The sequence below is a fragment of the Salmo salar genome, unplaced genomic scaffold, assembly GCF_905237065.1.
Source record: "Salmo salar unplaced genomic scaffold, Ssal_v3.1, whole genome shotgun sequence".
NCBI classification, from domain to species: domain Eukaryota; kingdom Metazoa; phylum Chordata; class Actinopteri; order Salmoniformes; family Salmonidae; genus Salmo; species Salmo salar.
The window spans coordinates 236,955-253,570 of NW_025548614.1; the positions used below are offsets into that span (position 1 = coordinate 236,955).

Consider the following 16,616-nt stretch of genomic DNA (forward strand, 5'->3'; position numbering starts at 1 on the left):
GCCAGTGTTAATCTATTATTCACAGCTAATTGGCCGGTGTTAATCTATTATTCACAGCTAATTGGCCGGTGTTAACAACCTAACTCTGGCTGGATTCCAATAGGAATTACACATCACAATGTGACTTGTAAACCAGGAGGATAAAACTTGGCCATCAAACTAAGGCCTTATGATATATTTAATGTATTGTCCTAAAGAGTTCATTTAATTATATTCTGCCTCGGAAATCACTTGAAGTCCACAGGACTGAAAATGAACGAGTTCAACAACCAACTCTACAATTCACTCGAAGAGGAAATTATATTGGAGGTGTGGCTTAGTGGGGGTGTGGCTTTCAATGAATTGTTTTTGGTCACCTGTTGAGTGGAAGTGTTGTACCAGTTTAAGTGGTCTATGGTTAAACATGTCTGCTGCCAGTCCTGAAGTCTTTATAAATGCTTATATAACATTTTACATTTACATTTTAGTCATTTAGCAGACGCTCTTATCCAGAGCGACTTACAGTAGTGAATGCATACATTTCATAATTTTTTTTCTCCGTACTGGTCCCCCGTGGGAATCGAACCCACAACCCTGGCGTTGCAAACACCATGCTCTACCAACTGAGCTACACGGGACCACCAACTGAGCTACACGGGACCATATAAGACTTGTAAATATTATTGTAATGTCCTTAATCCAACAAGAGATACAGACCTCTTTGCACAATGGTTAAAATACTGTTATTACATAACATCATTGGTACAAACTATATACACTTCCTAGTGTTAAAATACTACAGTACATGAAGTGTTATTGCATAACACTAAAAGTGTTAATTCCCTAACACTGACCAAGTATATCAGAGTCAGCACTAAACACAGTCTTAATTTAACACTAAAGTGTGGACCTGTAGACACTACCCCAATGGTAAATTTAACACTGTCAGTGTTGATGTAACACTGGAGAATTTGCTGTATTTTGTCTTTATAAAAACAGACACATACTGTTTAAGGCTCTCCAATATGCAAGGAAGTGTACCAAACCCTTCCAGCTATTTAACCTCAGAAACGACAAATGATTCACCCTCTAGCCACCTCTATGAACCTGTAGACAGCATTATGTTCCTCTAGCCACCTCTATGAACCCGTAGACAGCATTATGTTCCTCTAGCCACCTCTATGAACCCGTAGACAGCATTATGTTCCTCTATGAACCTGTAGACAGCATTATGTTCCTCTAGCCACCTCTATGAACCTGTAGACAGCATTGTTCCTCTAGCCGCCTCTATGAACCCGTAGACAGCATTATGTTCCTGTAGACAGCATTATGTTCCTCTAGCCACCTCTATGAACCCGTAGACAGCATTATGTTCCTCTAGCCACCTCTAAACCCGAAGACAGCATTATGTTCCTCTAGCCACCTCTATGAACCTGTAGACAGCATTATGTTCCTCTAGCCACCTCTATGAACCCGTAGACAGCGTTATGTTCCTCTATGAACCCGTAGACAGCGTTATGTTCCTCTATGAACCTGTAGACAGCATTATGTTCCTCTATGAACCCGTAGACAGCATTATGTTCCTCTAGCCACCTCTATGAACCCGTAGACAGCATTATGTTCCTCTAGCCACCTCTATGAACCCGTAGACAGCATTATGTTCCTCTAGCCACCTCTATGAACCTGTAGACAGCATTATGTTCCTCTATGAACCTGTAGACAGCATTATGTTCCTCTATGAACCTGTAGACAGCATTATGTTCCTCTATGAACCTGTAGACAGCATTATGTTCCTCTAGCCACCTGTAGACAGCGTTATGTTCCTCTAGCCACCTCTATGAACCTGTAGACAGCATTATGTTCCTCTATGAACCCGTAGACAGCATTATGTTCCTCTAGCCACCTCTATGAACCTGTAGACAGCATTATGTTCCTCTAGCCACCTCTATGAACCCGTAGACAGCATTATGTTCCTCTATGAACCTGTAGACAGCATTATGTTCCTCTAGCCACCTATGAACCCGTAGACAGCATTATGTTCCTCTAGCCACCTCTATGAACCCGTAGACAGCATTATGTTCCTCTATGAACCTGTAGACAGCATTATGTTCCTCTAGCCACCTCTATGAACCTGTAGACAGCATTATGTTCCTCTATGAACCTGTAGACAGCATTATGTTCCTCTAGCCACCTCTATGAACCCGTAGACAGCATTATGTTCCTCTAGCCACTTCTATGAACCCGTAGACAGCATTATGTTCCTCTAGCCACCTCTATGAACCCGTAGACAGCATTATGTTCCTCTAGCCACTTCTATGAACCCGTAGACAGCGTTATGTTCCTCTAGCCACCTCTATGAACCCGTAGACAGCGTTATGTTCCTCTAGCCACCTCTATGAACCCGTAGACAGCATTATGTTCCTCTAGCCACCTCTATGAACCCGTAGACAGCATTATGTTCCTCTAGCCACCTGTAGACAGCGTTATGTTCCTCTAGCCACCTCTATGAACCTGTAGACAGCATTATGTTCCTCTATGAACCTGTAGACAGCATTATGTTCCTCTATGAACCCGTAGACAGCGTTATGTTCCTCTAGCCACCTCTATGAACCCGTAGACAGCATTATGTTCCTCTAGCCACCTCTATGAACCTGTAGACAGCATTATGTTCCTCTAGCCACCTCTATGAACCTGTAGACAGCATTATGTTCCTCTATGAACCCGTAGACAGCATTATGTTCCTCTAGCCACCTCTATGAACCTGTAGACAGCATTATGTTCCTCTAGCCACCTCTATGAACCTGTAGACAGCATTATGTTCCTCTAGCCACCTCTATGAACCCGTAGACAGCATTATGTTCCTCTATGAACCTGTAGACAGCATTATGTTCCTCTAGCCACCTCTATGAACCCGTAGACAGCGTTATGTTCCTCTAGCCACCTCTATGAACCCGTAGACAGCGTTGTTCCTCTAGCCACCTCTATGAACCCGTAGACAGCGTTATGTTCCTCTAGCCACCTCTATGAACCCGTAGACAGCGTTATGTTCCTCTAGCCACCTCTATGAACCCGTAGACAGCATTATGTTCCTCATGAACCCGTAGACAGCGTTATGTTCCTCTAGCCACCTCTATGAACCCGTAGACAGCGTTATGTTCCTCTAGCCACCTCTATGAACCCGTAGACAGCATTATGTTCCTCTATGAACCCGTAGACAGCGTTATGTTCCTCTAGCCACCTCTATGAACCCGTAGACAGCGTTATGTTCCTCTAGCCACCTCTATGAACCCGTAGACAGCATTATGTTCCTCTATGAACCCGTAGACAGCACGATTATGTTCTTCACATTTTTTTTTTTTTTCCTCACTATGCAAGTCAGTAAAGAACAAATTTCTATTTATAATGGCGTTCTACCGGGGAACAGTGGGTTAACTGCCTTGTTCAGGGGGCAGAACGACAGATTTTTACCTTGTCAGCTCGGGGATTCGATCCAGCAACCTTTCGGTTACTAGTCCAACGCTCTAACCACTAGGCTACCTGCCTCCCCCCTCTAACCACTAGGCTACCTGCCTCCCCCTCTAACCACTAGGCTACCTGCCTCCCCCTCTAACCACTAGGCTACCTGCCTCCCCCTCTAACCACTAGGCTACCTGCCTCCCCCCTCTAACCACTAGGCTACCTGCCTCCCCCCTCTAACCACTAGGCTACCTGCCTCCCCCCCTCTAACCACTAGGCTACCTGCCTCCCCCCTCTAACCACTAGGCTACCTGCCTCCCCCTCTAACCACTAGGCTACCTGCCTCCCCCCTCTGACCACTAGGCTACCTGCCTCCCCCCTCTGACCACTAGGCTACCTGCCTCCCCCTCTGACCACTAGGCTACCTGCCTCCCCCCTCTAACCACTAGGCTACCTGCCTCCCCCTCTAACCACTAGGCTACCTGCCTCCCCCTCTAACCACTAGGCTACCTGCCTTCCCCCCCTCTAACCACTAGGCTACCTGCAGCCCCTACATCACCCGTCTATTTGTATCTCCTGAGCTCTCAGCCAGACAGACCGTTGTGTTGTCAGCCTCATCAATAGCACTATGACTAGATCTGGTAAGACTGCAATAGGATAGATCGACTCTGTTTAGACTGCAATAGGATAGATCGACTCTGTTTAGACTGCAATAGGATAGATCCACTCTGTTTAGACTGCAATAGGATAGATCCACTCTGTTTAGACTGCAATAGGATAGATCCACTCTGTTTAGACTGCAATAGGATAGATCCACTCTGTTTAGACTGCAATAGGATAGATCGACATCACTCTGTTTAGACTGCAATAGGATAGATCCACTCTGTTTAGACTGCAATAGGATAGATCCACTCTGTTTAGACTGCAATAGGATAGATCCACTCTGTTTAGACTGCAATAGGATAGATCCACTCTGTTTAGACTGCAGTAGGGAGGGACGAATCAACGACCAATACAGTTATCAATAATGTGAGGGGGGGGCGTTGGATGGAAATGGCCACCTACTCCCTTTTTAAGTGCACTACTTTTGACCAGAGCCCTATGGGGCCCTTGTTAAAAGTAGTGCACAGGGTGCCATTGGGTCCTGGTCTAAAGTAGTGCACTATATAGGGAATAGGGTGCCATTGGGTCCTGGTCTAAAGTGGTGCACTATATAGGGTGCCATTTGGGACACCCCAGGAGTTCTAGGGGGATCCCTGAGCTTGACATTATTCCATTGTTATCAACAGACATCAGCATTGACTGTTGTCATCACCCCTCCATCTCTCAGCAAGATGTATAATAATGTCTATCAAAACAGGAGTTAAGTCCACGGATTTCCCTCTGTGACTATTCCAGTTGAGATTTCCCTCTGAGACTATTCCAGTTGAGATTTCCCTCTGAGACTATTCCAGTTGAGATTTCCCTCTGTGACTATTCCAGTTGAGATTTCCCTCTGTGACTATTCCAGTACAGATTTCCCTCTGTGACTATTCCAGTTGAGATTTCCCTCTGAGACTATTCCAGTTGAGATTTCCCTCTGAGACTATTCCAGTTGAGATTTCCCTCTGTGACTATTCCAGTTGAGATTTCCCTCTGTGACTATTCCAGTTGAGATTTCCCTCTGTGACTATTCCAGTTGAGATTTCCCTCTGTGACTATTCCAGTTCAGATTTCCCTCTGTGACTATTCCAGTTGAGATTTCCCTCTGTGACTATTCCAGTTGAGATTTCCCTCTGTGACTATTCCAGTTGAGATTTCCCTCTGAGACTATTCCAGTTGAGATTTCCCTCTGTGACTATTCCAGTACAGATTTCCCTCTGTGACTATTCCAGTTGAGATTTCCCTCTGTGACTATTCCAGTTGAGATTTCCCTCTGTGACTATTCCAGTTGAGATTTCCCTCTGTTGGGAGAAAGGAAAATGTGTTGTTTCCTATAGCTCTGCTGTGATAACGCCCTGGGATAACATAAAGTCTATGGGCAACACCCTCAGTGATGGTGACTCACTGATGTGAACTAGGGAACCATTTCTTTGTCTGCTTTTTCCTTTCTCACTCTCCTCTCCCTTTCTCTATCTCCCTGTCTCTCTCCCTCTCCCTGTCTCTATTTCCTTCTCCCTCCTTTCTGTTTCTCTCCATCTCCTCTCCTCTCCCTTTCTCTATCTCCCTGTCCTTTCTGTCTCTCTCCCTCTCCCTGTCTCTATTTCCTTCTCCCTGTTTCTGCCTCTCTCCATCTCCTCTCCCTCTTCCTGTCTCAGCCTCTCCTTTCTCCATCTCCCTGTCTCTCTCCCTCTCCCTGTCTCTATTTCCTTCTCCCTGTTTCTGCCTCTCTCCATCTCCTCTCCCTCTCTATCTTCCTGTCTCAGCCTCTCCTTTCTCCCTCTCACTGTCTCTGCCCCATCTCCTCTCCATCTCCCTGTCTCTGCCCCTCCTTTCTGTCTCTCTCCCATCTCCTCTCCCTTTCTCTATCTCCCTGTCCCTCCTTTCTGTTTCTCTCCATCTCGTCTCTGCCCCTCCTTTCTCTTTCTCTCTCCCTCTCACTGTCTCTCTCCCTGTCTGTCTCTGCCTCTCCTTTCTGTCTCTCTGCCTCTGCCTCTTCTTTCTGTCTCTCTCCATCTCCCTGGGGACTCTAGAATCACTGCTGTCTCTTTTTAAACGGTCCAACAGAATCACTCTGTTTTACACGGCCTCCCGAGTGGCGCAGCTTCACTACAGCCTGGGGATCGATCCCAGGCTGTTTTAAACAACTGGCCGTGACCAGGAGTCCCATTGGCCCAGCGTCGTCCGGGTTAGGGGAGGGGGCTTTCCTTGGCTTATCGCGCTCTAGCGACTCCTTGTGGCGGGCCGGCCGCCTGCAGGCTGACCTCGGTGGTCAGCTGAACGGGCGTTTCCTCCGACACATTGGTGCAGCTGACTTCCGGGGTTAAGCGGGCGGGTATTAAGAAGTGTGGTTTGGCGGGTCACATGACTCAACCTTCGCCTCACGAGCCCGTTGGGGAGTTGCAGCGATGAGACAAGAAATTGTGGGTAAGATAATCACTCGGCCTGGCTCATTCTGTTTTCCCCATCTCCGGAGGACTTCTTTTTTGTTGTTCTGTGACTCTGCCAGGCTAACGCCGTGCAACTCCACTGAAAACCTAAAAGAGCCAAAAAGAGTGCATCCCAAAACGGCACCCTATTCCCTAGATAGTGCACTACTTCCTATGGGCCCTGGTCAAAAGTAGTGCACTAAATAAAAGACAAGGATGGCATTTGGGGACGAAGACAAAATGTTTCATGGTGTGGTGCTCCATACTAATTAGAGTTTATCCTCCAGATATGGACAGCTGCTTTTCTCTCTCCTCTCTCCTCTCTCTCTCTCTCTCTCTCTCTCTCTCTGATGTTGTTTTGGCTTGGTGTTAAACTACTTATTTTCTTTTGCAGGAATAGTATTTTACCAGGAATTCCGGGGGTTGGCTTTGCTCAATATATTAATGTTTCTCTTTGGGTAAGTAGTATGCAAAACCCCATTAGTACGGTCTTTTTAAGAATACAGGCCTTGACATTCCCTCTAAATACAGGCCTTGACATTCCACCTGAATACAGGCCTTGACATTCCCTCTAAATACAGGCCTTGACATTCCCTCTAAATACAGGCCTTGACATTCCCTCTAAATACAGGCCTTGACATTCCTCTAAATACAGGCCTTGACATTCCCTCTAAATACAGGCCTTGACATTCCCTCTAAATACAGGCCTTGACATTCCTCAATGTGACATCCAGAGCAGGGACTGTGGATACTTTTCAGTCCCTGTATCTGGTTACTTTTAATGGAGTTTAGTACACCGTCCCAATGAACTCCAGAGACCGTAATCACTCTGAGGGGTCAGATAACTCCAAAATTAACCCCAGAATTGTAAACGCTGTGATTCCAACTCCTTGATTTTTTAGAGTGATATCTGAACATAACCCTCTCTCTGAACTCTTCCAGCTGTCTGCTCTCGTTCATTGGAGTTTTCCTGATAGCCAGAGACAGACCCAAGATCAAGACTGAAAACATAACCTTTATAGCCATGGGGAAAATCCCAGGTAACTATATACTTCTCTTACAACAAATAGAAATGGATGAGAGCATTTTGAAACATCTTGATTTAATATCTAAGACTATATTTCTACAAGTAAAAGAAAACGTCTGGAACTAAATCCTCCGGTCCAACAGTACACATTATTCATTGTAATCCTTGACAAGAACACCCGATTCAACTGGTCAACTAATCATCAGCTCTCAATTAGTTGAAATGAAGTGTTTGTAAAGGGTTACAACGAAACTGTGTACTGGGGGGGGGGCGTACTGGAGGACCGGAGTTGGGCTGCTGGGGGGGTACTGGAGGACCGGAGTTGGGCTGTTGGGGGGGTACTGGAGGACCGGAGTTGGGCTGTTGGGGGGGGTACTGGAGGACCGGAGTTGGGCTGTTGGGGGTACTGGAGGACCGGAGTTGGGCAGTAAACCTGTTCAGATATCCCTCAATAGCCAGGGGGTGAGGTTAACTCTGTTAACATGGTGAATGTGCATTATCCCAGCAGCAGAATAACATGGTGCATGTGCATTATCCCCAGCGGCAGAATAACATGGTGAATGTGCATTATCCCCAAGCAACAGAATAACATGGTGAATGTGCATTATCCCCAAGCAACAGAATAACATGGTGAATGTGCATTATCCCCAAGCAACAGAATAACATGGTGCATGTGCATTATCCCCAAGCAACAGAATAACATGGTGAATGTGCATTATCCCCAAGCAACAGAATAACATGGTGAATGTGCATTATCCCCAGCAGTAGAATAACATGTGAATGTGCATTATCCCCAAACAACAGAATAACATGGTGAATGTGCATTATCCCCAAGCAACAGAATAACATGGTGAATGTGCATTATCCCCCAGCAACAGACCACCTCTCTAACGATCTATATGTGTTGTCTCGTCTCCGCTACAGGGAGAAGATCTAAAGATCAGGTCCAGCCGGAGGCTAAAAGCAACACATACGGATCTCTGGCAGCTAAACTGATGTGTAACAAACCTGGTCCTCAGGACGACTCCTAATGTCAGCCACACCTGTCTGTCTGTGTACAGAGACTACCTGTGTCAACACTATACACACACACACTATATACACACGACACACACACTACACACGACACACACTATACACACACACACACATGCACTATACACACACACACACCTCTCTCCTGGGTTGCCAGACTGAATGACTGACTACAGGGACAAAGTGAGAGCACTGTCTCCATACTGTATTTACAGCAGGATTATGACTGCTTTACTAGGATTTCTGGGAAATGTTTGCTATCTTCTAAATCCCTCCTAATTCCAGGAGTCTTGGGGACTCTGGGGGGGGAAAGTTATCAATTATCAGGGAATTGAACTCTGGTGCTACAGATAGCGAGGAGACATCTCAGGATCCAACCCAAAAATGCACTACAGACACCAATAAAACGTTATTATTTCATTCTCAAGGGAGGTGTCTGTCCTGACGAACCACCGGATTATTCTCTGTTCGTACGAAAGCAACTGTTTGAACGAATTTCTGACGAGACGCTTTTAATATGGTTTCTATCATTGATTTGTTAATAAAACTGGAATGTGGATATTTAAGAAGTTGTTTCTCGAGGTCTCTAAGAACTCTGGCTGGCAAAGCAGGGAATAACGGCGCACTCTACTGGTCGTAACGAGAATTACTATTTAACTACATGAGGGGGCATCTCAAGGCCGGTAGACAACTTTTTAAAACATCAGAAAGTAGGATATTTGTTCAAGCTAATAACCTCGGATATCCAGGCTTCGCTCAACAAGATGAGATTTGGAAGGACGGCCTCAGGACAACACTACACGGAAATGTTTAAATGTGACATATCATTTTCTGAATTGCATTTCAAAGAGGTGTGTAAATCAGTTTAACTGCCATACTGACAGGTAGGGCTGAGCCTAACGTCTTCAGGTGACTCCAATGCTTCCCACAGTTGTCGAAGTTGGCCGTTGGACCATTGGGAAACGGTTGAGCGTGAAAAACCCAGCAGCGTTGCAGTTCTTGACACATTCAAACAGGTGCACCTGGCACCTACAACAGTGAGGGGAAAAAAGTATTTGATCCCCTGCTGATTTTGTACGTTTGCCCACTTTACAAAGAAATGATCAGTCTATAATTTTAATGGCAGGTTTATTTGAACAGTGAGAGACAGAATAACAACAAAATAATCCAGAAAAACGCATGTCAAAAATGTTATAAAATGATTTGCATTTTAATGAGGGAAATAAGTATTTGACCCCTCTGCAAAACATGACTTAGTACTTGGTTGCAAAACCCTTGTTGGCAATCAGAGTTCAGACGTTTCTTGTAGTTGGCCACCAGGTTTGCACACATCTCAGGAGGGATTTTGTCCCACTCCTCTTTGCAGATCTTCTCCAAGTCATTATGGTTTCGAGGCTGCCGTTTGGCAACTCGAACCTTCAGCTCCCTCCACAGATTTTCTATGGGATTAAGGTCTGGAGACTGGCTAGGCCACTCCAGGACCTTAATGTGCTTCTTCTTGAGCCACTCCTTTGTTGCCTTGGCCGTGTGTTTTGGGTCATTGGCCATTTACCCATACACAATCCATGTATCAAGGCTTGAAAATCCTTCTTTAACTTGTCTCCTCACTTTCATCTACACTGATTTGAAGTGGATTTAACAGGTGAAACATCAATAAGGGATCATAGCGCTCACCTGGATTCACCTGGTCAGTCTGTCATGGAAATAATCTAATCCTAATGTCTTGTCAGCTCAGTGAGCACATGTGTGCTGAGGTGCAGAGAATCAGAGCAGGAGGTCAGTCCTGTTAGAATCAGAGCAGGTGGTCAGTCCTGTTAGGGATAGAATCAGAGCAGGAGGTCAGTCCTGTTAGGGTTCGAATCAGAGCAGGTGGTCAGTCCTGTTGGAATCAGAGCAGGAGGTCAGTCCTGTTAGGGATAGAATCAGAGCAGGAGGTCAGTCCTGTTGGAATCAGAGCAGGAGGTCAGTCCTGTTAGAATCAGAGCAGGTGGTCAGTCCTGTTGGAATCAGAGCAGGAGGTCAGTCCTGTTAGGGATAGAATCAGAGCAGGTGGTCAGTCCTGTTAGGGATAGAATCAGAGCAGGTGGTCAGTCCTGTTAGAATCAGAGCAGGAGGTCAGTCCTGTTAGGGATAGAATCAGAGCAGGTGGTCAGTCCTGTTAGGGATAGAATCAGAGCAGGAGGTCAGTCCTGTTGGAATCAGAGCAGGAGGTCAGTCCTGTTGGAATCAGAGCAGGAGGTCAGTCCTGTTAGGGATAGAATCAGAGCAGGTGGTCAGTCCTGTTAGGGATAGAATCAGAGCAGGAGGTCAGTCCTGTTGGAATCAGAGCAGGAGGTCAGTCCTGTTAGAATCAGAGCAGGTGGTCAGTCCTGTTAGAATCAGAGCAGGTGGTCAGTCCTGTTAGAATCAGAGCAGGAGGTCAGTCCTGTTAGGGATAGAATCAGAGCAGGTGGTCAGTCCTGTTAGAATCAGAGCAGGAGGTCAGTCCTGTTAGAATCAGAGCAGGTGGTCAGTCCTGTTAGAATCAGAGCAGGAGGTCAGTCCTGTTAGGGTTAGAATCAGAGCAGGTGGTCAGTCCTGTTGGAATCAGAGCAGGAGGTCAGTCCTGTTGGAATCAGAGCAGGAGGTCAGTCCTGTTAGGGATAGAATCAGAGCAGGTGGTCAGTCCTGTTAGGGATAGAATCAGAGCAGGAGGTCAGTCCTGTTAGAATCAGAGCAGGTGGTCAGTCCTGTTGGAATCAGAGCAGGAGGTCAGTCCTGTTAGAATCAGATGTGTACCTAAAACTATAATAATAATACATTTTATTTGGTAGATGCCTTTCAGGATACTCAAGGACATCGTACATAAATATATATTTCATTTAGGCCCATGTAATGAATTTTAAATTATGCTTGAATATTTAAATGGGGGAAAAAATTATAAAACAAACTGCAGCCAATCACCTTATCAGTTTCATAATAAGGGGTGTGTTCTGGCACATGTCACTTACTGCTACCATGTACAGTAGCCGTCTTCCCTGTGGCTCAGTTGGTAGAGCATGGTGTTTACAACGCCAGGGTTGTGGGTTCGACTCCCACGGGGGGCAAGTACAAAAAAAAAATGTATGCATTCACTACTGTATGTCGCTCTGGATAAGAGCGTCTGCTAAATGACTAAAATGTAAATGTCTATCGCTGTGCAGGCTAGGCTAGGCTACGCACCGTTAGCTAGCTAGCTAGGTCTCACTAGACAACTACCATGTGCGGTAAACAGTAGCTATTGCTGTGCAGGCTAGGCTACACACCGCTAGCTAGCTAGGTCTCACTAGACAACTACCATGTGCGGTAAACAGTAGCTATCGCTGTGCAGGCTAGGCTACACACCGCTAGCTAGCTAGGTCTCACTAGACAACTACCATGTGCGGTAAACAGTAGCTATCGCTGTGCAGGCTAGGCTACACACCGCTAGGTCTCACTAGACAACTACCATGTGCGGTAAACAGTAGCTATCGCTGTGCAGGCTAGGCTACACACCGCTAGCTAGCTAGGTCTCACTAGACAACTACCATGTGCGGTAAACAGTAGCTATCGCTGTGCAGGCTAGGCTACACACCGCTAGCTAGCTAGGTCTCACTAGACAACTACCATGTGCGGTAAACAGTAGCTATCGCTGTGCAGGCTAGGCTACAGTAACACAGTGTTTGACAGGGAATAGGCTTTAGGTAACTCAGATTGGTGTAGAGGGATTTATTATTTATTGTCAACCATTTCAATCAAATCCAACAAAGATCTCTTTAAAATAAAATAAAAATAAATGGGAATCGAGGCAAACCAAAGAATGACTGATGTCTTCTCTACAGAGCCGGTACACACACCCAGGGACAATCTGAAGACAGTCCCTTCGATGAAAACAATTATTCAACTCAAAAATTAACTGGCATTTCAACTCCAATGAAAAACCTTACAGTGAATTATTATTATTATCAAGCAAAAGTTCTTCCACTCAACCAATGTGGCATTCAGTATGTGTCATGTTGTGTTGTGTGTTCATGCCAGGCATTTCATAACTAGTACCCCTAACAGAGGTGAGGTGAAGGGAGTCGCACAAGGCACAAGGCTTTTCCTCAGAACACAGTCTGTGGTTTTATATAGCTGGGTCTTAGCGAAGCGGTACTGAACACTCAGTACTCCTCAGACCTCGATGTTGATCTTAGCGAAGCGGTACTGAACACTCAGTACTCCTCAGACCTCGATGTTGATCTTAGCGAAGCGGTACTGAACACTCAGTACTCCTCAGACCTCGATGTTGATCTTAGCGAAGCGGTACTGAACACTCAGTACTCCTCAGACCTCGATGTTGATCTTAGCGAAGCGGTACTGAACACTCAGTACTCCTCAGACCTCGATGTTGATCTTAGCGAAGCGGTATTGCAGTGACCCGGGGTTCCGTAGCAGCACCAGTCCTCTCTGGCTGTCAGGCTGTCTGAGCAGGGTGTGTAGGAGACCAGTAAGACTGAGGAGCCCCAGAGCTTCTCCACAGCCAGCCGACAGGGAGAAGTCCCCCTGGGTCACCCAGCCCAGAGTCACCCTGGAGCAGTGGGAGGTCACGCTGGGCAGGGGCTCCGGCCAGAGACCCAGAGTCAAGGCTGAGGTACTGGAGGAAGAGGGGTTGGTGAGGCTGGGTGAGGAACTAGGATCAGAACCAGGGATTGAGGTAGAAGCAGGGTCAGTCTGCTTGTTTTCAGGTTTGACGGAGGAAGAGGTTGTTCCGGGTTTGTTGTGGTCCTTCTTGCGAGGCCGTTTGACGCGGCTCTTGAAGTGGTCAGTGTGGAGAGGCTCCTGGGGGCCGGTGCAGCCGGGCTCCTTACGTACCAGCTGGAGGTCCTCCGCGGTGGGGACACACACCAGGGCGTGCCGCTCCGGTTGGCCCTTGGTGACGAGGGAGAGACGGGTCCACACCAGGCTGCTGCCGCCGTGTGCCGAGAGGAGAGACGCTGCGACGTTACGGTTGAGTTGTGGCGTTGATCCCAGGTTACGTGCCCTCTGACATTTAGAGGATGTGGGGCGACACCAAGCTGACAGCTGCCTTAGAGACTTCCTGTTCCTGTTGAACACAGAGACAACCAATTAGGGTTCAGTGTTTTATACCGCGGAACCCAATCGTGGCTCAGCGTTTATAAAAAAATACGGCCACTACTTCTAGGAAAGCCATTTTGTATCCTCAGTGCACCAACAAAGTGGTCTTAAAAAGGTATAAAACGTTGTGTTTTTTTTTTTAACCGCTCAGTGATTCACAGAAACCACAACAAACAAAAAAATATGGATTCAGCCAAAACGCAGTAAAATCACAATTTGAGCTCATGAAGTCAGCCATTATTTTATAAACTGTTGATTTTTCGGAGGATAATCTCTCTGATGTAGGACAGTAAATTTGGGTCTGGATGTTCTCATCGTGAAAGGTATGCTGGGTAGGGGTTATGCATCAGAGCTGTCAGACACTACGCTACACTGAAAAAGGTCAAGTCATTGTTAAAACAAGAATAGGGGTTTCATAAAAGGTGAAATGCAATTATTAAACACATTATGAATGAATACTATAAGTTATGCAGAGGAGAGGATGAAACTAATATTAGAGGTAATGAAAAACACTTTCTATTGAGATTCAGGACTCTATTCAGTCTAAGGCTGAAGAGCTACAGATTCAGGACTCTATTCAGTCTAAGGCTGAAGAGCTACAGATTCAGGACTCTATTCAGTCTAAGGCTGAAGAGCTACAGATTCAGGACTCTATCCAGTCTAAGACTGAAGAGCTACAGATTCAGGACTCTATCCAGTCTAAGACTGAGGAGCTACAGATTCAGGACTCTATTAGGCATAAGGCTGAAGAGCTACAGATTCAGGACTCTATTAGGCATAAGGCTGAAGAGCTACAGATTCAGGACTCTATTCAGTCTAAGACTGAAGAGCTACAGATTCAGGACTCTATTCAGTCTAAGACTGAAGAGCTACAGATTCAGGACTCTATTCAGTCTAAGGCTGAAGCGCGACAGATTCAGGACTCTATTCAGTCTAAGGCTGAAGAGCTACAGATTCAGGACTCTATTCAGTCTAAGACTGAAGAGCTACAGATTCAGGACTCTATTCAGTCTAAGGCTGAAGAGCTACAGATTCAGGACTCTATCCAGTCTAAGACTGAAGAGCTACAGATTCAGGACTCTATTCAGTCTAAGACTGAAGAGCTACAGATTCAGGACTCTATTCGGCTGAAGAGCTACAGATTCAGGACTCTATTCAGGACTCTATTCAGTCTAAGACTGAAGAGCTACAGATTCAGGACTCTATTCAGTCTAAGACTGAAGAGCTACAGATTCAGGACTCTATCCAGTCTAAGGCTGAAGAGCTACAGATTCAGGACTCTATTCGGCTGAAGAGCTACAGATTCAGGACTCTATTCAGTCTAAGGCTGAAGAGCTACAGATTCAGGACTCTATCCAGTCTAAGACTGAGGAGCTACAGATTCAGGACTCTATCCAGTCTAAGACTGAAGCGCTATAGAAATTGAAAGATCACTTCCCATCCAGCCGACATATGCCATGTTGGCCCCGGGAATGCAGTCTCCACTTCCGCGTTTAACATTGCCTTTAAACGTCAAATCGCGCTGTAACGCTGAACTACTGCGCTACGGATTGAATAGAGGCCTGACAGGATATAAGGAGGACATTTGACTTAGGAACTTTCCTTACAAAAGATATCATTGCAGGAGGACCAATACAAGTACCAGTCATTTGTGATGTGAAAACACATTGGGCTAAGCAGGAAACTGATAAACTAGTTGAGATATGTCTTCTAGACAGGTTTAGTTGACAACATCGCCAAAATGACGCGCACACTTCAATGAGGCAAGACTAGCTTTTTTAATTTTTATTTATCCGTTATTTTACCCGGTAAGTTGACCAGTCGTTCTGCCCCCTGAACAAGGCAGTTAACCCACTGTTCCCCAGTAGGCCGTCACTGAAAATAATAATTTGTTCTTAACTGACTTGCCTCGTTAAATAAAGGTTAAATAATTTTTTTACAAATAAATTCTAGAGTTTGAATAAACTTCAGACAGTTGTAAGAGATATTGGACACCTCGGAAGTAGTTCCAACAATACATGCCTCATAACCGTTGTAAATCACTACGCCGACCGGATCCTTCTTCCTACCAACGGGGTCCATTATATCCAGATAATGTACACAGCTCAGTGTTTATCCCTTATATATATATATATACTGCTCAAAAAATAAAGGGAACACTTAAACAACACATCCTAGATCTGAATGAATGAAATAATCTTATTAAATACTTTTTTTCTTTACATAGTTGAATGTGCTGACAACAAAATCACACAAAAATAATCAATGGAAATCCAATTTATCAACCCATGGAGGTCTGGATTTGGAGTCACACTCAAAAGAAAACCACACTACAGGCTGATCCAACTTTGATGTAATGTCCTTAAAACAAGTCAAAATGAGTCTCAGTAGTGTGTGTGGCCTCCACGTGCCTATTATATATATATATATATATAGTATCATCCAGAAGTGGCATCTACCTCAAGACCGTGAAGTTACTCTGGGGTGGTGTCACTTCCTGTTCCATTGGTGCGACTGCCTCCTCTCCTCCTTCCTCCTTCACAATCAGCTCCCACTCCTCGGCCAGCTGTTGCCAGGGACAACGGAACGGAGCCAGGCAGCCATGTTTGATGTAATTGGTCCGTTTGGCTGGTGGGCGCCTACAGAGATCAGGGGGGGGGTCATGCTCTGGTCAAACTGTTTTCAGGGCACGAGGGGCAGCGCAGCCGTTTCCGTAACAATAATAGAAAACGCAGTCATTAGCCTCCGCTTGATGAAATTAGCTCAGTTGAAATATCAAACTCAAAGGATAGTTTATATATTAAACTCTCACCAGTAATCTGACTTGAATCTCAACAGTGTTATCACAGATCCTGTATGAATATGTTGGTTATGAGAAGCATTATATACAGTATGGAACCTCCAGAATACCACTGAGTTAGACTTTCTTTATCAAA

At 45.6% G+C, this 16,616-nt stretch overlaps 2 protein-coding genes and 1 non-coding gene across 5 annotated transcripts in view; 2 read left to right on the forward strand and 1 right to left on the reverse strand.

The window, feature by feature from the left end:
- The window catches only part of LOC106561142 (NIPA-like protein 2), a 75,448-nt gene extending 66,317 nt beyond the window's left edge, over positions 1-9,131 (forward strand). For both annotated transcript variants that reach the window (XM_045712547.1, XM_045712548.1), the window contains 3 exons: positions 6,898-6,961; positions 7,446-7,543; positions 8,455-9,131. In XM_045712547.1, coding sequence (XP_045568503.1) covers positions 6,898-6,961; positions 7,446-7,543; positions 8,455-8,561 — 269 coding nt within the window. In that variant the 3' untranslated portion in view covers positions 8,562-9,131. The remainder of the gene's footprint in view (positions 1-6,897; positions 6,962-7,445; positions 7,544-8,454) is intronic.
- Positions 9,132-11,575: 2,444 nt separating this feature from the next.
- Positions 11,576-11,651, forward strand: trnav-uac (transfer RNA valine (anticodon UAC)). Its single transcript has one exon. It is a non-coding gene; the product is annotated as a tRNA-Val (tRNA).
- Positions 11,652-12,276: 625 nt separating this feature from the next.
- The window catches only part of LOC106596456 (ribonucleases P/MRP protein subunit POP1), a 50,002-nt gene continuing 45,662 nt past the window's right edge, over positions 12,277-16,616 (reverse strand). For both annotated transcript variants that reach the window (XM_045712545.1, XM_045712546.1), the window contains exons 14-15: positions 16,140-16,319; positions 12,277-13,648 (exon numbers count right to left, since the gene is read on the reverse strand). In XM_045712545.1, the coding sequence (XP_045568501.1) occupies positions 12,940-13,648; positions 16,140-16,319 (889 nt within the window). In that variant the 3' untranslated portion in view covers positions 12,277-12,939. The remainder of the gene's footprint in view (positions 13,649-16,139; positions 16,320-16,616) is intronic.